Source organism: Pyxicephalus adspersus, chromosome 4 (genome assembly GCF_032062135.1).
Source record: "Pyxicephalus adspersus chromosome 4, UCB_Pads_2.0, whole genome shotgun sequence".
In the NCBI taxonomy this organism is placed as follows: Eukaryota; Metazoa; Chordata; class Amphibia; order Anura; family Pyxicephalidae; genus Pyxicephalus; species Pyxicephalus adspersus.
The window spans coordinates 64,624,099-64,647,184 of record NC_092861.1 but is presented as its reverse complement, the minus strand read 5'-3'; the positions used below and the strand labels follow the sequence as shown (position 1 = coordinate 64,647,184).

The window sequence follows — 23,086 nt, the reverse complement described above, 5'->3', positions numbered from 1 at the left end:
AAAAGGGCTGGGGAGAACACTGTAATTGTGATATATACCTACAATCTTTAAATATGAGCTCTGGGTTGATATCAAAACACACTTTGTTGCCTTTATATTTATGTATATTAACAGTAATTAGCATACAGTAAGCCCCTGTTTGCATCTTTGTATCAGCCTCCAGTAATCTTATATACACCAGGTCCATCCAGTATAATCTTATATACTCCATCCACAGTCCTGTGTACCATATGTACCTTAACTGTGTATTTAGGTATTCACTTACAATTCAGCTTTAAACTCTAAATCTTGGGGGGTTTGTAAAGAACAGGGAACCTCTTCCAATTTTTCATTGCTGACTGTGTCCCCACTGAAGATTCCCTTCTGTGTTGTCCCATTGATACATACTAGTTACAGAATTAGAAGGATATTTGTCTAAAAGAAACTTGACAGCAATAAAACATTTCTAATAGGTGTTATAAAAATGGTATATTTAACAATATATTTCATAAGCAAATGTGATCTGTCATGAAGTCATGTCATGAACTCAAACTGCTGTGGTATATCAGACTTTGTTAAACATGCCAAGGTCCAAGGTTTACATTTCTTTTCCCTTGCTAAAATGCTGGAAAAAATGTAAACAACACATATATAAGGAAAAACGATTTCATACTCACCTCCTTACTCACTTGTATGGTGCAAGAAGTGATGTCACGAACCTCCAAAGAGATCCTCGGGGATGCTGAGTAAGAAGATGCTGCTGTGCAGTGTTGGAAGTCTTCTCAGAAAAAATTGGACTAAATTATAACTCCTAGATGTTACCAGAAGTTGGATAATCTCTGATTCTTCTAGGGTGTGCTTGAGGGTGGGGGACAAATGTAAACTGCAGTTTTTTAGGGGCAAGATGTAATGCTTTATTGCCAGTGACAAAATTCATCATAGATGTCATATATTTAGTCTGCCCGTAGTTACACCTAAAGTTATTTTTGAGCTCACAATTAGTAATGGTTAGGTAGTAAATTTCAATTTGTTTCAGGGACTTATGCACACTTAGTCCTTCACACTAAGAGGTGTTTTATGGGAATATAGAATAGGCTATGTCTTTAAATACAGTAGGTTACCAAACAGTATCAGGTTACTAGAATTGTGCAATTATATTTCTTCTCCATAAGTCTATGTATGTAAATTGTCTTTTCACTCTGACTGATAAAATAGTTTTGCACATAAAAACCATGATGTGTGGGTTTTATTCTCACTGCATGAAAGGGCACCCCACCTAATGTGTGTTCTACATACTGACTGCTATCTGCTGATTATCTGGAAGTGTTTAGCACAATGTATTGTACATAAGTGTCATTTATTGGAACACAGATTTATCTCACATTGTCATGTTTTTCCCCCCTTTTTAGCCCCGAGAAAAAGGTCGAATGCGCTTTCACAGACTACAGAATGTACAAATTGCACTTGATTATTTGAAAAAACGTCAGGTAATATAAATGTTTTCTACTCTTGTGACATGTATTGTAGTATTTTGTGGAAGTGGGTGAGGGAATATGATATGTGTAGTGTACTGAACACCAGATTCGGCTAATATGCACTAAGGACTTTCAAGACCCATCATACAACCAACTATTAGCCCCTTTTCTGGAAGCCAAGCTTCTATGGTACATGATTCAGGCAGTCAATACTATAGACTGGTGGAAGGAACCAAGAGCAGAAATGCGAGTTGGTGGGCTGGTGACATGGCCGGGGCACCTGTTCTAATTTCTGCTATACAACACTGAGTTAGTAATACTCACTCTACACTTGGACAGGGTTCCAGCAACCAGAATAATTTGGTGTCTTTGCTGTCCCTGGTTTAAAGAATACTCATTTTTTTCCTTACATATACAGAAAATAACCCCAGGTACATATTAACATTGGAAAAAATAGGTATCTGTTTAGGTATCCAATGTTTCCTCACATCCTGTCCTGGTTACAGACATTGGTGGGGTGAGAAGTAAGGGTAATCTTCCTAATGGAGACATGTGTAATGCTACAAACACACATTTCTAGGAAAATGGGAAGGTTTTTACAGTTTTTTTCCTTCTTGAGCCATATTATGGTGACATGAGCAGAAATAAATATACTTTTCTTAGTAGAGGGGGTAAGGAACGTCTGTTAGATATTTTATGTTGAATCTGTACCCTTTTTTACATCATACTGCGACCCCCTCCCAGTTAAAACACAGACAGGATAGAAAACATTATGACCCTTTCTCAATCTTTCACTCTGTTAAAATGAAAAAAAAATGGCTATTGAAATATCTTCTACTAGTTAAATTCAGTGCAGTGGTTAATTGAACCTGTGCTTTCCAAAAGCTGAGCAACAGAATAAGTAAATGGAGTAGGTCCTCAATAAGAATCTCTTCATACATGCATAGCTGATTTTTTTTGTTGGACTGAGGTTCTGTTCCCTAGCAAGGCCCTTTTTTTTGGTGTCACCCACCACTTCATTCATCCAACAAGTTTACTTAGAATAGCTTCTTCTGTGATAAATTGCCAACAGTATTGGTACTCCAAACTTTTCAGTTATAGTATAATAGTTTTATGTATGTATGTGCTGTATTCCTTAGCTAATATAATACATTGCTGTTACTTCTGATTCCAGGTGAAACTAGTAAATATTAGAAATGATGACATAACAGATGGGAATCCCAAATTGACTTTGGGTTTAATATGGACCATCATTCTGCACTTTCAGGTAAGATTGTGGATTATAATTTTGATCTGATATTTACAGATTTATGCTTTCTTGAGCCTTTCATCGACTGACATTGTGAGTTACTAAAGGAACATGGCTGTTCACATAGCAAATGGAATGATGCCCTTGCAAGAATTTATCACCTATTTTGGAAAATGAGATGGAGTTCTGCTGAAATATATCATTTAATCCTATATATTTCAGGAGGAAAAAATCCTTTTTATTTTTTTATAGGTTTCCTTGCATGCAAATATATATTCTTTGCATAGTAAACTATTACCACAATCACTAAGCTAAGCGAATTATTCCTTGTAGGGTAATAATTTATTTTATAGTAGACAGATTTAATTCCTTTAGTAAATCGCCCCCATTGTTGCCAATCCTTAACAATAGTTAATCATGATGTCAAAGGTATATTAGAAAATGTCAGCATTTTGTTTGTTGTGAGCTAATCATTGTGTATAAACTGTGTGGCTCAACAAAGTGTCTGAAAGACGTATCTATGTATGAGGTCCAGGCTGTTGTGGTTTTAATAATTTTATACATCTTACTTTTTATGTAGTAAAACATATCTAACTCCTCACTGCTAAAGTGGTTTCTGCCTTCCTTCCTGTGTGGTAAGGACATGTGCTGACAGTATGGATAGATGGACAGCATTGTGGGTTGTAGCTTATCGGGTTTTAATATTTTGGCTTAAACGATAAGCTGATCTATATTTAAATGGAAGTAAGTGACAGTTTCCGCTGAGTACATAGAGCCTTTAAAATGTAGCTTTAGTAATTTCTGTAAGCTACATATGCTGCTTATGTTTCTGCTTTGATGACCTTGATACTGAGTGGTAGCCTTAAATCCATAGTGTTTGCAGTAATTTGTAATTTCATTATTGTCATATTGCGTCCTCTGTTGGATAAAGTGTTTTGGTTTTGGACACATAATTCACATTATTGTAGCAATCATTTTCATGTTTACTGTCTAACCTGTAGTAAGATAGGTTAGTAAACCCAAAATGTAATTGTATGTTATAGATGAAAGCACCATATTGATTAATAGTATTAGGCATTTTTTATTGGTGCAATGTACAAAGTGATCTGACACGACTCAATTAAAAGTTGTCGGATGCTGAATAAATAAAAAAGCTGCATGCAGTAAATATAATTTCCATAGCTATTGCCTTCTTCTCATTCTGATTAAAATGCAGTTCAGTTCACTTGTAGTAAAGAGAATTATTCCATTCCACATGTGACAGCAGTGGGTGCCTTTTTCCAGTCCAGCATTAGCTCTGTCACATTGAAGAAGCCAGTGAAAGTAAATCATAGGCTCCTGCATCCCGCATCCATACCCATTCTTCCTTCCTGGTATCAGAATAGGAAGGTAGGATAGTTAAGATAGGAAAAAGGCTTCTGATGGGGCTTCCATTAAAGAAACAAAAAAATTTGGCCACAAGAATATAGAGAGCTTATTAACTCTTCCCTACTGTACCTAAAATGTGAAAAAGTTTGGTTTGATTCTCACAAACCGAGATAGGCAGATGCTGCACTGACAAAGTTACACGGCAACCTCCTGCTGATAATATCACACAGGAAGGTAGTTTAGAATAATGCCCCTTAGTAAGAAGGGTACAGCAGCAAGGCAACCAGTGCGTTTGGCTAAAACTTCCATTTATTTGCCAACCACTTTTTACATCAAGTCCAATGCTAGTTCTGCTGTACTTGCTATAAATACCACTAGATGGCACTGTCAGCTGCATCAATCTTTTTCAGAGCCAGTGTCCTGCTGATTGGAATGTATTTACACACTGCACATCTATCATTATACTGTCATTTCTACTGATACACATCTGTGACAGGTGTGAAGAGCTGGGTGCCTAAATAAATGTGCAAGAGTCCACACTGTATGAGCAGTCACTATTAACAATCTTGATAACAGGGAGAATAATTAGGAACTAAAAACACCACCAGAGATGATTATAGTTATTACACAGTGATCAGCTAATAAAACACTGTTGTCTGAATATTACTGTATTTGGTCCTGAAAATGCCTAAATTGCTAGCGTTTCAGGCAAAAAAAAAAACCCAACAAAAATATAATATTTACATATACATTCAGTCAGACTATGATCATAGATTAAAACATAGTGCTTCAACTACAGAGGATTTAATAGACATTGTCATGAATATGAAAAGTTGCGTTAAACACGGCTATGTACAGTACATTTATAATATGCACTTTTAGCTGCTCATTGATTCCAGTCTTCCCCGTATTGCAAAGCCAGCAGTGCTGATAGATTGTGCATCATCCTACACATCTAGCTGTGTTACCTTTTTTCTGCCACCTGTTTCACTTCTTTTCACTTGCACAGTGTGTCCCATCAAAGCTGCTACAATATACTAGCAGTGTTTGCTGAAACTTGTTTGTATTCATCACAATATCTATTTTATAAATTACTGTAGGTCGAAAAAAGAATAAAGCCCCCCCACCTATTGCGTGCTACTTCCTCCTCCTAATTTGTAAGCTCTTCTGGGCAGGGTCCTCTCCTGTGTCACTGTCTGTATTTGTTTGTCATTTCCAACCCCTATTTAATGTACAGTACTGTGTAATAGTTTGGCGCTATATAAATACTGTTTAATGATATTAATAGTAACGGTTATGTACATAAATTCAGTACATCACCTTGTATTCTTTTAATTTTTTATTTTCAGCTGATAATTTTCACATTAGCGTCCTGTTTTGGGTTACCTTTTGAGCATGTTTTCCAAGGCTTTTTCAAACTTTGTAGTTACAGAATTCCATACAGGAAGTTTGGCTGACACAGTCCTGAAGATGGGGGTTTTATAAAGAAATAGCAACCACCTCATCTAGTTGTGTCACCCTGTTTTACATTATGCAGTAGGCACCCACAAAGGATAGCTGGCTCTTAAAAACATATAGTCATAGGCTTGATCCTAATTATTTTTTTTGGGTATAGTGAACATTTTTTTTGTGCTGGTATTCTTACCTTGATCAAGAGCTGCCCTGGCCCACCTCCACATAATATAAAGTCTGGCCCATGCATACCTGAATGAAATTAGATATATCAGGTACATGCATAAAATAAAATGTAGCAAATGACACACCCTTCCAATTAAAGCCGTAATACAGAGGGCAATGTGAGTTTTAGATAATAAGTGTAGCATGTCTTTGTGATGAGATCATTCTCTAGAGCTGGGTTTGGTCCTGCGAGATTGTGCACGCTGTTTGGCATCATCAAGCTGTTTTCATTTAGACCCAGTGTTAGAAAACAATTCCTCTGCCTGGTACTGTATCACATTACAAAAATAGTCCTATTTCCAGCTACACGCCACTAAGAAACATAAATATGTGCACAAAAGTCAGCACAGTTCTCTTATCATAGAATAGCAACATGCATGTATCTCTGGTTATTCCTGGGAGTGTCTGTTATGTGTCTGTGAAATATATTCAACCAATGCATTTTTTATGTTTTATTATTATTATGCAGTATTTATATAGCGCTAACATATTACACAGTGCTGTACAAAGTCCATAGTCATGTCACTAGCTGTCCTTCTAAGGGGCTAACAATCTAATGTCCCTACCAAAGTCATATGTGTTTATTACAATCTGCATGTTTTTGGGATGTGGGAGGAAAGCAGACTTCCCGGCGGAAACCCACCTATAGACGCACGGTGATCCTGCAGATAGTGTCCTGGCCGAGATTCCAACCTGGAACCTAGTGCTGCAAATAAATATTGTTGGCAGTTCTGCGATAGTATTGGAAGCCCTTTATCAGCTTTCTATAGAAATATGGAAGTGAACAGTTCATGGCAATTGAGATTTTTTTGTTTGATGATTGGATGTGTTTGTGGCAAAAGTCTGTGGAATTTTCAGTGATACTTTGTTAATGAAAAACTAATAGAATAATCCCATAATCTGAAAGTATTTGGGCAGTTTAGGTCCATCCACAGGTGATTGCTGACTTCTGCATTGATAAGGGAAAGTTGATGTCCCGATGTGGATGTGGCCAGGGTTTATGACTTGGCGTAGATATTGGCAGAATTGATGATTTAATGTGAATATTGGTGGGGTTGATGACTGGACAAGCATGTTGCCTGGGTTGATGATTGGATGTGAGCAGGGTGTTGGCAAGGTTGGTATTCTGGCATTCTTGGCTTTACCATAAATACATTCTTCAATGTAGCTGTTTAGCTGCCATTGTAATCAGATAGTGATAGAATGTGAGTAAAATTATTTCCCTCTAGTGTGATGTGATGTGATGTGAGGTTTTTCCTTATACCCTTTTTTTTACATTGCATATTCATTGTAGTCTGCTAGGAACTAGTTTTGAGCTCCATATCTGATGTCCAAATGAGCAAGAAAGCCAATTAGTAACCTCTTACTGATATTGAACTTTACTGGGAAATGTAATACTACAGAGACCAGCAGAGCCCTCATAGATGTGTCCTTTCAGGGTTTTACTAGCAGAGGTTTAATGGCAGTCCAGTATTGCTTTATTAGGCCTGATTTATTAAAGCTCTCCCAGAATGGAGAAGATACACTTTCATCAGTGATACTGGGTGATCTACCAAACCTGGAATAGATTCCTTCAATGCCATTTGCTATTTGCCAGCAAATGTTTTACCAAGTCCATTCCAGGTTTGCTGGATCACCCAGCTTCACTGATGAAAGTGTATATTTTCCAGCCTTTGGGAGCTTTAATGAATCAAGGACAATATTTGTAATACTTCACTAACTGACCACAAACATTAGGGAAACTCCTTCTGTTACTACTTCAATGTCCTAGCTGCAGCTGATCTATAGACAAAAGAGGCACTGTATGGCTGCTTTAAACACAAAACACAAAAAGGTTTACACTCCAACATAAAATGATTGAGTCTTAGTAGGAAACATAAAACCGCTAGAAATTACAACAGTGTTTTATTCCCCTTTATATTAGTGGTTTATACATACATAGTCATAGTCCCAATCATTATATATTGGTATTATTAAGTCATTACACTTCATTCTTTTTTATCAGTTTTTTTTCAACATTCCTTTCTATTATAAGCCTATTTAGACTTCTTTTTATGCTTCAAAATTGATAAACATTCTTGGATTTCCTGAAACATGAATTTATCTGTAGGTACTTGTCACTAGAAACATAAAGCAACGATAATAATTATAACATACCTTTAGAGAGACATTTTAAAGCTTGCACAAATGATATTTGCTTGTTTTTGGTGAAATTATTTTGCATATTATGTCCAAAGATTTGCCAGGGATGCAATTTAATTATTGTAAATTTGTAAGCAGAAAGCCCAAATCTCAAAAGATAAGAAAGATGGAAAAGTATGAGAGGTTTTGTGTGAAAATTGACTTGGCGCTCTTGGATATATTAGTGGAACCAAGCTGGTTTAGAAGAGTACTTAGTTTTTAAACTGTACTTTTCAGAAGAATTGATAGTTGTAAAGCTGATTCTGTAAGACAAATGTGTACACTGAAGCTAGAAGGTGAAAAAATGTTCCGTTTTACAAGCCAGTTAAATACACTGAGATAGGTTAATGATGGTTTCTGGCATTCGTCACAATATTATTGTTCCTTTGTGTTATTTTTATTTTTTTTAACTTACTCATATAGAGACATGAGTGTAATGATCAGCCAATAAAGGTGGTCCAAACATGTGACTACCAATATTCTTTTATTATAATTGATGGTCTTGTTGAACATTGCTTTTTATTTGTTTTCATATTATTTCTTGCTCCATAGCCAAGTTATTAAGTATTTAGATCATCATTTACACAGTCTAAATTTTCTGAATTTCTTGGTCAAGTTCAGGAACTTTGCTACATGTTTAATGTGCTGAGTCTGCCAGAATTCACTGACAGCTTGCCTGCATTTTTTTCTTATTTTGCACCTGTCTCCCATGAAAACATTTAGTCGTAGATCCTATTGGGTATGCTCCAAGGCTTGTTCTTGTTACTTCTTGATCAATTATTTTAGACACAGGGGAATCACTCTCATTTTAACAGATTTGTAGACAGGAATTTAGGTGCTGTCTTCAAGCCAAGCACATATTTTACTTTTCTGACCATAAGAAGCACCAGCCAAAGAGTTCTGTTTAAAATGTGGGCTACCAGGTGATTTACAGCATGTACAACAGCTGGGATCTCTCCCTCTACTCTTACTGTATTGTATTTCTTGTTTTTGTTTCTGTGCTATGGGGCCAAACATGCCTTTGTGTTGATTGAGGACATATAGACAAATGACATACTAAGTGTGTCTACGGTATGTACAAATACTCCAGATTTGTCATGCCACATCTCTCTATAGCTACAGAAGTAAAATGTTTATTCTACAATACAAATACACAATAATAAAGGTTTATGTGTCAAAATAAAGTTTGGCTGTGTTCTAAAGCCTAATTGCTTAACATCACCACTTATCTGAATTGATTCTGGTGACATTAGATCAGCACAAGATGGTTTGTGATTGCCTACTGAAGGATTCTGCTGCTAATAATATGCATGTACATAAGTGTGTAAGAACTTTACCATGTTAATTGTTTAGTGGAAGCAGAAAGTCCCACACTTTACACATAGATCATAGTTTTTCCCATATCAGTGAAGCTGGGTGATCCAGCAAATCTGGAATGGATTTCTTCAAAGTCATTTGCTATTTGTTAGCAAATGTTTTAAATCCTAGACCGGATCCATTCAAGGTTTGCTGGATCACCCAGCTTCACCAATTATCCTCTCCAGCCTTCGAGAGCTTTTATAAATCAGGTCCATTCTCTCAACTGCAATTTGGCTGATGAAACTGAAGGGAGGCCAAAACTCAATAATTGCTTCTTAGGTATTGCAGAGAATTGGTACTCATATTGTGTAGTTTTGTGAAAAAGTTATAGTTTACAGCATATTTCAGTTGGCACTAGAAATTTTTGTTTTTTAAATTCTAACAAGGTATGAAAAATGTAGGTGGAGCAAAATCATATATTATTATGTTTATGTAAATGTACTTTTGGAGTATGAATAGTTGTTTTCCTATTTTTATTTTACATTATTGTGCAATGAAAATTATAGAGTGAAAGAACAAACTGTAGTCATGCTGAACAGTTTGGAAAGTGAGGACATTTCCAAAAAAAAAAAGTCAATGTTCAAAATCAGGCACTGTCTGTGGCGATTGTTGATATTGATGGCATTGTTCTGAAACTGATACATGGTCTCCAGTCACAATCAATGTAGAGGTCAAATTGAACAAGGATACAGTTTCTTGTAGCATGTGCTTTCCCAGAATAAGGTTACAGCAGGCAGTGGGGAGAGGAGAACTGCAGTGCAGGTGCTAAGTGTGTACAGAAAAGATATACATAGATACAGAAATAGGTTGTCACATGGCAAATTATGAAGATTATCATTTCCATAGTTAGATAAAGTTGTCATCTAGCAATGCACAGGAAGACATGGCATTTACATTCACTGTTACTGTTTTCATTTTACCAAATGCCTTTAGTTTGGCTGTTGACTGTAGATAGTGATTGAATGTGACCCATATACTATTTTTTTGCTAATAAACTAACTTAAGACTTTTCCAACGGTGTCCTATGAGTTTGATGTGCATAGCAGGTTCCTTTTCAGTACAAATATTGCTAATAGTCTACAAGCCAAACAAGTCAATGTCTATTTTTCTAGAGGTCTTTGTACCTGGTTTATTAAAGCTCCCCAAGACTGGAGAAGATTGTGGGATGACCTGGGTGGTCCAACAAACTTGGGATGAAATTCATAAAATAATTTCCTGCTATTTGGCAAATGTTTTCAATCTTTGACCAAATTCATTCCAAGTTGCTGGATCACTCGGGTTCTCCCATAATAGTCTATGTTCTTCAGTCTTGGTGAGGTTTATAAAACCAGGCCCTTTGAGTCAGTTTCATATTGGATGGAAGGTGGTCATATACATTACAACAGTTGCCATATATTCAAAATTCAATTTGGGCAAGTTTTCCATTGAAAAAGATTTATGGATTGTACCTAATCTGCTACTTTTTTTAAATAATTATTTTAAAAGTACTTTCTCATCCCAAAGATACCCATCCATCCATGCTTAGTGTCTTGTTCTGTTAAATTTAGTTGGGCAAAGCTTTCCCATATTTGCTTTGTGTGGTTCAATGTTGGAATATCTTTTGGAATAATTTTTACAAGGGATAATAAAGTCCTTTGGAATTCTGGGAAACTCCTGTGGTCTTGTTTTCAGTCCAGGCAGTCAGTAGAAGCATTTTAGTAAACTTAGACAAGGAAAGTTACCCTTAGGTTATGGAACCTCTTGTACTTGAATTGCATTGAGCAGTAGTCATACAGTGTATATTTCTCCTAACTCATTTACAATGTTAATTCTTCATCCACATTTGAGAAAACCAGCAAAGTTCCTATTTTCTTAAGAAAACCCTTGTACTGGAGTCACATTTTGCTTGTTATTGATTTGATAATTATTTTGAACCTAACCTCACTTCACACTTGAAGTGCTTTATCATGCTATCAATCTTGTCTTTTGAAGTTGTTGTCAAAGGAAGGATCATTAGTCTGACATCAGGTCACTTAGTGTTGCTCCTTTGCTGGCAAAACCAGCAACATGTTGTCTTGTTGTTGTACCACCATTGATAGTGATGGAGGTTTTACAGCATTTTGACCTGCAACCTATGAAGAAAGGTGTCAGCCGCATCTTGATGATTCTGTTGCTTCTATGGTATCATCAGTGATAGAATCACCAGTGTCACATGGCCTTCACTAACCAAAGTCACCATACCCTATATCAGGGGTGTCAAACTCAAATACACTGTGGGCCAAAATGAAATTTTTGGACAAAGTTGTGGGCCAACCTTTATATTTATTGAAAAAATCTACAGTTGAGGATGGTTGCTAATGAATGTCAACAGAGGAGTAGGCACTTGTGGGTACTGATAGACGCGCATGCAGAGCATTCTTGGATTTAAAGTGTTAGCGGTGCATGCACTGTCTACCGGCGGGTCAGCTCTAGAAGACATTTGGTATTTTCTCGCAGGCCAAATGTACTTACAGTGCGGGCCCGATTTGGCTCACGGGCCTGAGTTTGACACCCCTGCCCTACAAACTTTAATATATCAACCCCATTATCTTGGTATCCCGCAAATCATTTGATATATGATTTGTTTTTAATTACAGTATGTATTTTACTCTGGTATGTACCTGTTTTGTATTTGTTTATTTTTTATTATTATGTTTACTTTAAATCTTACATTTTTAATTAGACTTCTTGTAGGAGTATCGACATGTACAAGCAGCTCTAGCAGGCTCTGCGTTACCAGCATATTTTAAGCCACTAGCAATGTGCTACAGTTTTGTACCCTGCGGATAAGGAATGTATACAGGAGTCTGCAGGATGCTGGATTAACACTGTGATGAATGCACATATAGTTCTTTTTTCACAACATACAGTTTCGTTTTTTTTAGACTGCAAAGAGTAATAACGGAATACATGCATAATAGTTTAACAGGGTTAGGATAGCAAACTATGTAGTAAAATTTAATGGTTTAAATAACGGATCTTTAATAATTGAATGAAGAGGTCATTCATACTTAACATGTCTTTTGGTATTAGTTATTAAACTTTTTATTTTTTTTTTTAATTTGATTGAAAGCATAGATTGCTTTGTTTAGTTTTATTGTAGCTAACGCTAAGACAGCAGAGGCTTGAACTGATTGCATTATTGTGCCTGTCCCCTTGTATAGCCAATGTTAGACTGACTCATCTATTAACGGTTTTCTTAATGTAAGGAGAAACTATGACATTTGTAAAATACCTTTGCTTGTTATCAAAGAAAAGCAAAACTCCAGCCAAAATGTCCAACATTTTAAATACAATGTACCCACCCTAGGGTAGCATTACTATGAACTGCCAATTAATCATAGGCTTTACAACTTCCTTTACTATAGTGCAATTTACTGTAGTGAAGAATGGATGGCATTTATTAAGAAAGGGTTCAGGCTTGTTAAAATTAGGGTAATGAATGGTTAAGAGAAGTGCTGACATTTTAATAATTGCAGCTTGTATACCTACCACCATCCCTGCCCTGTGAAACACCCCTGGCACTGACTTGTTTGACAAGGAATTTTCTTTATTATTATTCTTATCTTTAAAAGATAAAAGCATGCAATTTAGCAGAGGTGAAGCAAATTGCTGTCCATTGTGCTTTAGGTTGAAGTCTGGCCAGGGAATCCCCCTTCCCCACACAATACTGAACAACAGGAATGGCTGAATTCAGGGTAGGTGGGGGAAAAAAACGTATACTATACTGTATATATACTATATACCAGAAGATTCAGTCTTTTTATGAGTGTTATACCTTCCCTATTGTGTATACAAAATACTAAACAGTACTATCCCCCACATATTTGCAAAGAGTTCTATATAATTCAAATGTATCTTCCCATAATGTTTTCATAGATAGGGCCCCTTGTAATCCAGGGCCATAAATATCCTCAATAACTGATTTTGTAAAGTTGGCTGAATATATACTGTAGGATTTAGGAAAATAGGTAAATGTTGGTAATGATTATCTACTGAATTGGATTTTCCTGACATCTCATTTACGATCACATTTGTATCCTTTGAGCAGTAATGTGTTGCGTGTAACTTTAAACAATGTTATTTGAGGTACCTCAAACAATATTCCGTCATTGGTGTTTACCAAAGTGGCAAATACCCTGGTGATTGTTGGAGTGACTATACAAGGCAATTCAGGCTGTGTTACTGGCTTTAGGGGTAGGCTGCTTGGTGTCTCTTAATACATGTCTGATTACATAGTTACATAGTATGTCAGGTTGAAAAAAGATACAAGTCCATCAAGTTCAACCACTAGGGAAATAAACATATCCCAGATATAAAACCCTATAAGACATAGCTGGTGCACAGTAAGGCCAAAAACCCCTTGTACAATTTGCTTTAACAGGGGAAAATAAATATTTTCTGATGAGGCAATCAGATGTTCCCTGGATCAGCAGTCACTGTTATTTTTACTTTAAAGCCTTCCTGAGGGAACTGATTCCACATTTCCACAGACCTTACAGTGAAGAATCCCTTCCTTATCAGGAGCTTAAACTTCTTTTCCTCCAGATGCAAAGAGTGCCCTCTTGTTCTTTGTAATGATCTCAAAGTGAATAATGGAGAAGAGAGTTTTCTATATGGACCATTTATATATTTATACAGGGTGATCATATCCCCCCTTAAAAATCTCTTCTCAAGGGAGAATAGATTCAGTTCAGCTAATCTCTCCTCATAGCTGAGCTCCTCCATTCCTTTTATTAGTTTATTTGCCCTCTTCTCTGCACTCTCTCCAATTCCACAATGTCCTTTTTGTGAACTGGTGCCCAAAACTGGACTGCATATTCCAGATGTGGTCTGACCAATGCTTTGTACAGGGGCAGGATTACGTCTCCATCTCTGCAGTCTATTCCTCTTACTACAATGAAGACTTTCAGAGTCCAAAGCAATCTCCTCAATGCAATGAGTAGATAGGGTCATAAATGAACTATATATGTAGGTAGAATCATCAACATTTTTTTTTACTGTTGAGGTAATTTCCTAATCCCACACAAACCAAATCCTCAGTAGAAGCCGTAAAGGCAGTTGTAGTTTGTGTGTTATGACTGCATCTTTGTTCTAAGTAATGTCTATTGTAGATCCTATTGGTGGGCTGAAAAATAGCATAGGCTATGTGGATTTAGGTCTTTGCATTGCCTAATGGTAGGTATTAGAGTGTGAATATAGTACAACTTTCATTAGGTTGGTATTTGTTGGGTATAGTATAATTTGAAAAATGTACAGGTAGAGTTGGAACACCGTAGGATAAGCGAATATAAGAAGGTAGGCAGAAATAAAACCAGAACTGACTAGGAGGTTTCACTACTGAAGTATCCCCGAAGTTTAAAATAAGTAAATGATAACTTAGCCTAATTCATCTTTAAAAAACGTGTTACTGGTTGCCTCTCCAAGCTAACTTAAAATTTATAATGACTTTTCAAAATATAACAAAGCTGATAATAATGTCCATGTAATCTAGAGCCTGCTAATTTAATGTGGAGAAAAAAATCATTTTGTATCAAGTTTCAAATCAATTGATTGGCCGAGGTTGGTATAGGATTGTGATCAGTCAGTGTTTATTCAGTGTCAGATGTACCTGTATATTGCCATTAATACCTGTGTTGATGATTTTTTTATTCTGTCCATATAATTGCAGTTGGACATTTTTATATCATGAAACCAATCTTTTACAAGACCATACTTCTTAAAAATGAATCCTCAACTACTTTTGGTTTTTCATCATAAATATATATATACCTATGCTTTCTGAAATGTGGTTACTTGCTACAAAGGCCATACATACTGGCATGTGGACATATAACTTACAGATTGTCAGCTTTAAATAGAGACCATCTGCTTTCTACTGTACAGAGACTAAAATAAGATTTCACCTTCACCACGTATGAAATACAGTCATTCTTCCACTGGACATAGACTAATATATCCTCATAACTGCTATAGGTCAGGGCAATCACAACGGCCAGGAAAAACACGATGGGAACTCAGGGAACTTTTGAAGATAAATGAACTGCTTTGGCATTAAACATTGCAGAACTAATGCCAAAATTTAGAGTGACCGATAAAGTCAGCCATACAGTAAATAGCTTCCAGTGTAAATAAAGTAGAGGGAAGCATTACTTCCAGAAAACTATTAGTGTAATCAGCAGAGCTATAGACGGTTAGCTCATATTAGTCCCAAAACTATATTTTTTTTGGGGGTAGGCACTGGTTTATCATATCACTGTTTATCATAACATATAAAACATATAACAATACAAAACTGTCTCCAAACTCTGCATGGCACTTAGTTATGCTACCTATCTTTGCCCTAAATGTTATATCTGTAGGCACAGTACAGTAGTATTGGTAGCAGCCATTATGCATGGTTAGGTTCTATCCTGCATTTTGTTCCTTACATCAGTTAATCTGCTAGTCAGAATCTTCCATTTTTTTTGATTTGGCAAAAATAATTTTATCTACTTTTCTCAGTACAATAAAGATTAATCAGCACAGGCTCCATTTAAAATAAAACTAACCATTTAAGTTATTAAAAAAAAACAGATTCTGTTCCCAGGAGTAGTAATGGTGTAGAAAATCTACAGAAGACATTTTACTTTTTGATTTCTTTAATGTTCTGCAATGTTCATGCAAAGGTAATCCATCAGGCAAGTGTGACACCGTCATGTGACCCTATATAAGACTCATCTTAGCAGCTCCAGTAGTTAGTCTAGTTCAGGACAAGACAAATGTTGAATTTCAACCCTAAAATGCAAAAAAAATATATATTGGCAGCTCAATAGGAGTCTATCGATATTTTTTTTAAACAGGTTGTCAGCAACCTCTTAAAAATACTACATAAAATACAAAGCGTCACTAGATAAAGTATGCATAGAACTCAGGCAGTCTGTCCAAAACTAAAAACACTATTATGGGGCAGTGATGTACTTCACATTACTTCTGTTATGTTTGCCAAGCCAATGCCTTGCAAGGGCATCCTGAAACCTGTCACTCAGGGATTTTATAGCACTTTATTTTTTAACTATTTTTAATTGAACAGGTGTTTTCCTTTAATGACACTTTCTTTACATGATGCATAAACTATTGCAAAGGTTGCCTTTGACTTATCCAGTTTGATAGCCTTTCATTGTAGAGCTCTATGATCTTGTTATGCCATAGACCACACAGATTTATTCACTTTCCCAAATGTTCACTGTCCTTAGTGAAATACTGCAATTAACAACAAAAGAAAGAAATAAACTTTCTGTGCAACAACACATTTGTTTGTTATTCTCTGAAAAGAGTTTTGGTTGCATCTTTGTTCTAAAATAGAAAGAAATAATAAGTATCCAAGGTTTTAAACTCCATAAAAACTGGAATACAAAAATTGAGCAATCAACCCAACATGCCTGTGGTTGTATTTCCCTTTTAAAGCAGACAATAATCATAAGAAATGATGAGGGAACAAAGTATTTTTCCTGGTTCTCCTTTGTGTTTGTGCAGATCAGTAACTCCAGGTAATGGTTCCAAAGGTTAGTGTGATTCATGCTATGTGTCAAAAAGCAGGATGAAGTGAAATTAAAAGGCATCTGACACTTTACAGTCACATGGCAATTGTCCTGCCTTCAAAAGCTAATCGCTCCAGCTTCATATTTTAGCACAGAGGCAATTATGTGTTTGTCTAAGAGGATTGGTGGCCAGAAATAAGTCAGCGTCTAATCAGACACAGGCCTGGACTGGGCACTTTGCCATGACATTTATTACGTGTGCATTTCTCAGCTACCAACATGGCTGCTCACTGCAGAGCTGGGGAGTGATCTCTGGGAGAAGTCAGGATGCTTGGCTCAGTCTGACACTGTCTGTGCTGGACATAAAGGATATATCTGTCAGGGTCATCTTTTACACTGAAATGTAACTAGTCTCCTTTACAAATGGGAAATGTGTGTGGATGTGTGCGAGCTCAGAAGGAGGAATTCTATATTGATCCTACAAAGACTCCTTTTAGTCCTGGAAAGAATTCATCAGGCAGAAGATTTTTTAGAAGAAGAAAGTCAGACAAAAGAAAAGAAACTCAGAACTGCGATGGAGCAACAACGACAGATACAGGGACTAACATATTCCTGGAGAAAGAAGGGGACAGATATATTCCTGAGGATTTCTTTCTGGGTGACAATACCAAAACTTCTCCTCTCATACAGCGTTCCCCAAAGTATGTCTCGAGCATCCGATCGAGAGACGCGGACAGCCACGCACCCCTTTCCTTGGAATCGTGCATTTCAGGCAACGCTGGACTGACTCCCCAACAGGAAGTTTGTCTGGAAAATATCAATTTTGCTGTGAACAGAAATCTTTCTTTCCCAAACATTCCAAATAAATTAGCATTCCTTCCCAACACAGATGCCTGTTATGAGAAAACTGCATGTAGCCTAAGCTCTGTGGACTGTATTACAGCACAGGAGACGTCTAGTACAACAAGTGGTTGTGGTGATGAAAATGTTGAAAGTGGTGTAAACCAAGATGAGAAATTAAAAAGCAGCGATTGCTTGGTGTATGCTAGGTATTACAATGCTGCAGATGTACACAGGCCTTCTTATGTGCCTGCTTTGGCCCAGAATTCAAAAGATGATGCACTGTGCTCATCCTGTTCAGAAGAGTTGCAGGTAAATATGACAGGCCTTCATACATTGTATTGATAATGCTTGTTTCCTGTGTTAGTGATCATGTAAATACATGTGCCAATGACTGTAGAAGAATGGCTCAGATTTCACAATATGTCAATTCTGAACCTGCAATTGTCAGGTAGCTTCAATCTTCATGTGGCTATTTTAGTAAAACTGAAGCAAAATACAGCTGTACACGTTTTAATATCACTGCTTTGTATATGATATATGACATGTATGACCTTTTTTGTTATAAATGTGTGCAGAGAAAATATTAACCTTTACCCTTCAGTAAAACATTATAACTTTGCTGTGACAGTTCTAGCATTACATGCAGTTCAAGGTGTAAGCACAGGATTGAACACTGGCTACTGCATTCGTATCTGACAGAAACTTGTGTGCAGTCCTGTTTACTCAGAATGTGTTAAAGTAGCTTATGGTTATAGCGTCAGGTCATGTTCTGGACTCTGTGCAGGTGTGGTTTTAGGAAAAGCAGAGTGCAAGCATATTCTTCAGGACTAAAATGCCCACTTTTGTATTGATAAACAGGTTGTGCATAGATGATTGTTGCATATCAGACAGGCATTTATTTAGGCTTTGTACACAAATTCAATTGTTGTTGTTGGAAACGATCTTTCATGAATTATGTGACGTGTGTACATAGCCTTAGCAGACCTGATTAACAGACACCAACAGTAGACCTTACCACTCCAAGTCCTGTGATGATGGTCCACTTTTTTGATGGTGACTTTACCAGATACCATCAGAGGGAAAGGTTTCTGGATGAACTATGATCTTTCTTTTTAGCTTGTTATTATAACCAATATCCACTGTGAGCGTTTCAATTTATTATCATTATATCACTATATATATTAACATACATGACATGAAGGTAGCCCAAAAAACTTAAATGATTTAATTGTTAGATGATTTGAAAATGGCAGACTTCCAGCTTTTTGTGGGAAGCTTCGGACTTCAGCAGGGTCAATTTAATAATATACTAAAACACATGATAATATCATATATACATTATTCTGTTTTTTGGCCTGGTACAGTTTGTGGTGTCTAAAGTGTATTTAGAGTCTAAAAATACATAGTCCAATGGGTAGCCACGCAAACGCCAAGCCAGAAATGCAGGTGACAAGGGTCTTAGTGTTCCTTGTCTTTACCAAAGAAAAGCATCTTTATATTGGTCTGTGTTGCTGTTGGAGAGTTCCCCTCACTTCCTGTGTAGTAAAATGTCAGCAAGAAAGAAGCCCAGAGAGCACTAAAAACTTAACAGGACTTCTAATTCTTCTTCCTTTATCCAAATTAAAAAAAAGGAAGTTTAAAAGTAAAAAAGTTTAAAGAAAATTGTAGAAAATTCTTTTAATAAGTTTTGTTATACCTGTTTTTGTCTTGTTCTACAGATTTCTGACATCCATGTTACTGGGGAGTCAGAAGATATGTCAGCCAAAGAAAAACTTCTTCTTTGGACACAGCAAGCTGCAGAAGGCTATAGTGGAATACGCTGTGAAAATTTTACCACATGCTGGCGAGATGGACGACTCTTTAACGCTATAATTCATAGATACAGGTAAGTGTATAAATTGCTTGATATATTGTATTATTGTAAATTAAAGCCCATGTTTGATCATTTTTATATCTTTTTGGGTAGGCCAGGGAGAAGTTAGAGCTTTTGAAGCGTATACTTTTATACTCTAATGACCTTCCTGAACTCGAGCATATAAATCTGCCAGATATGAGGTTTGCAGAAGAAAGGCTGATTTGCAGTTAATGGGCACCAGCCGTCCAATTAGTCTAATTTTACATATTGCATTTTGTATGCTGTTTGTGTCCCCCTAAACAATACCAACCCAGGACACAGGTGCATGGTTTTATATCTCCAGGGCTGGAGGCCCATCAGTGTAGAGGTCACTGGATGTTAACAAAAAACCAGCAGGTCAGCCTTTAAAAGATTGTACATGGTTTTAAACATTTACCTGACATCTAATCCTGTTTTTTTATTTGTGCTGTATATATTGTACATTCTGTTAGTTTATTCATGATATGGTTTTTAAAAATGTTGGTAAACTAAATAGGTATGTATAGTGAGAATAGAGAACACAACTACACTGGGAGATATTAATGGGTGTGACAGTAGGATGTTGGGACAACAGTAGATGACTAATCTAACGCATCAAGGTGGTAGCAAATCATACAGAAAACAGCTCTTTCATTTTACAATAGAGTTCTATAATTATTTCTGCACCATTTAGCTAACAGAGGAACCTGTTTTAAGTTATGAACTTTCAACTCGTTTAAATGTGTACCTTTTATTATGTATTCCATTCTTTCATCAATGTTATAAGCCTAAAATTATAGCTCTTTCTTGTGATCTTAGTGGTAGCTGTGGTTCTTCTTAAAACCTGCCATGTGATCCCTATAAGGGGATTACACTTTCTTTCCATAGTAATATGAATAATGCTGGGGTAATATAAATTAAATATGTGGAAATGGTTTGTGGTAGTGAACTTATATTAGACTCCTGAAATGCATTATTTTAAGTGATTCTCAAACTATCAAAACTCATAATGAGGATAATACAACCAACACGTTCAGGAGTGGCCTACATTGGCAATATCTATGTATCTGTCACTACTAGTTTTATATATTGTAGCCTTTTCAGTAGTGTGTTGGAAAATACCTTTCTATGTCAATCTAGTTACTTCCCAGGTGACTTTATGCCAGTATGTAGCCATGTGAGCAGATAATAAGCATCAGAAAATATGCAGGTCTGATGGTTGGTCTGCAAAGATCAGCAAATTACCAAATACTTGTATTTTGTCATACAGCAAAAAGGGTGAGGGGAATTTTAGAATTGTAGATAAAACTATATTTATTTGTTGTCTCCTGTTCAGCTGGGTTGCCATTTTAAGTTAAACTTCAAATAAGATTGAAGCATTTAAGCCAGTAATTTCATATTAAGGAAAAACATACTGGAATTAATTTACTAAAGGAGTAGGGAACATTAAAAGTGATTATTTTGCTTAGCATATTGGATAAGATAAAGCCTTGTTTAATCAACTGGTCACTTCTAAGCTAAATTTCATTGTTAAGGTACCTTGCTAGTGATTAGGTATTTATAGTGAAAACAGATTCATTGTACGAAGCAATATGAACATTCATTCTAAATGAACAGTTATTTAGTTAATCCTCTGGCTTCTTTCAAAGCGTTTGAGGTTTGTTTTGCCTTGTTTAACAAGAAGTGTGTTTTACCCAATGGAAAGATCCAATGACTTAATTATCTGGTGACAAAGTTTTAAGTGGTTGTTGCTACTCATTTCATTGTTAGTGGAGATTTATATTAGGTTGGGGCATTCAATATTTTTTATTGTTATTTTTGCATGGCTTGGAACAATATACAAGGGTGTTTTGAGAAGTGTTTGAACTAATTTCTTGTTATGTTTATTCTTCTATAAGCTGCCCTGTGGGAGTGTTTTTACTGAGCTTATTTTCTATTGCGTATTGTCTAACAAGGTAGAAGCTGTGATTCTTTTTTTTTTTTCCTGGTAATGTCTGTAAATAATTTATTAAACATAGGATTTTGACAATGCACGAGCCTGCTTCATTTATAGATGGCAGTGTTTAAACTTGTTCCTTGTACTCAGGCCTGTGCTTGACTTACATTCCATCTGACTGGAGCAGAAAAGGCTAAAATATGCACAAGCTATGCTGAGGACCTAAAGGGGTTGCAAGGAGAAACAGTTTGGATTTTCATATAAATAATATGTCAGTTTTTTCTTAAGAATCTTTTCTTATAAAAAACACATCGTGCTAACTGACTTTCTACTTGCTAAAACAGGCTCTTGCTTTTTAGGAAATTTGGTTTATTCTAAAACTATATCATGTAAGATAAAGATCAAATTTGGGCTAAACAACTTATAGAGTTAAGTCATAAAACTAACACACATATATAAGGATATTTTTTTTATCCATGTTGATTGTATTTTGCACAAAAAACAAAAAACTTTTTTTTTGAAAACAACTATCCTTATACTGGTGTTGTTTACTACAAACTAAGCTGTAAACTAAGCCTGGCCATGGCATGAGTATTCTGACTTGAATCTTGGAGCCTCCCCATATTAAAACCGATCCATACTACAAGAAAATTTAAATTTTCATTGCTTACTTCTTAAAATGCACTCTTAAAGTCTTAAAGACTTTCTGGTTTTAATACCTTCTTGATCACAGTCCTATACAAATGTCATTATTTGCTTTACATATTCGTGAAAATATTGAAGCCGTAAAATCAGTAAAACAGCCAGGAAGTTTGCATTTTCTGAGGTCAGTAATGGCAGCCTGCTTTTTGTAAGATCCTCACTTTGAGTTAGTTCAGTTGATCACTCTACTAAGGCTATAAAATGTTTGTAGGAATGGTGGCCTCATATGTTTCATCTACTCCACTTCTGGAGTTTGTTTTCCAGGACTTGTCCCAAATCACACATGTAAAGCTAACTATGGAATCCTTTTCTGTTTAACTTTGTTGTTCTGAGCAGAGACTAGATGAGCTCCTATTTTATAGTTCTTGGTTTATATCCGTAAAGTTAGTAAGTATAGGATTTGGTGTTCGAGTACCATATTCATATACTCAAATTACTGGTGGCTTTGAATAGAAGGGGCCTCCTTACATGGGCCTTTTTACATGGCGTACGCAGGAGTTAGATTGTCCTGGTGGTGTTTCTCTTTTGTCAGTTTTCTCTTTTTTTTTTTTTTACTTCAGTGTAGGTCCGCTTTAAAATTAATTACCTACAGACGATGGCCATGGTATGAGTGAAATATCAGCTGTTTATGCGGTTAGATTTCCTAATACTTTCACAATACTGGCAGTTCTCAGTCAGCACCGATATCCGTGTAAAAAAATGCGGGTTCCCCCTCTCCTCGTTTAAAGGTTTTTTGAGGAAATCAGTTTGACAAGTACATAATTCCCAATGATCATTTGCCATTAGTTTAAGATTTGCATTTGTTTTGTTTACAAATCATACTTAATTATTTATTCATCTAACAAGTCACCTGTTTCTGGCAAGGCTAAGCTAATATAAAATGACTGCTGACTCATAATTTTTTTT

The 23,086-nt window shown here is 36.1% G+C and overlaps 1 protein-coding gene across 1 annotated transcript in view; it reads left to right on the top strand.

Annotated features, from left to right (window-relative positions):
• The window catches only part of DST (dystonin), a 278,032-nt gene that overhangs the window by 100,513 nt on the left and 154,433 nt on the right, over positions 1 to 23,086 (top strand). The window contains exons 7-9 of the mRNA XM_072410183.1: positions 1,389 to 1,466; positions 2,629 to 2,721; positions 19,388 to 19,554. Coding sequence (XP_072266284.1) covers positions 1,389 to 1,466; positions 2,629 to 2,721; positions 19,388 to 19,554 — 338 coding nt within the window. The remainder of the gene's footprint in view (positions 1 to 1,388; positions 1,467 to 2,628; positions 2,722 to 19,387; positions 19,555 to 23,086) is intronic.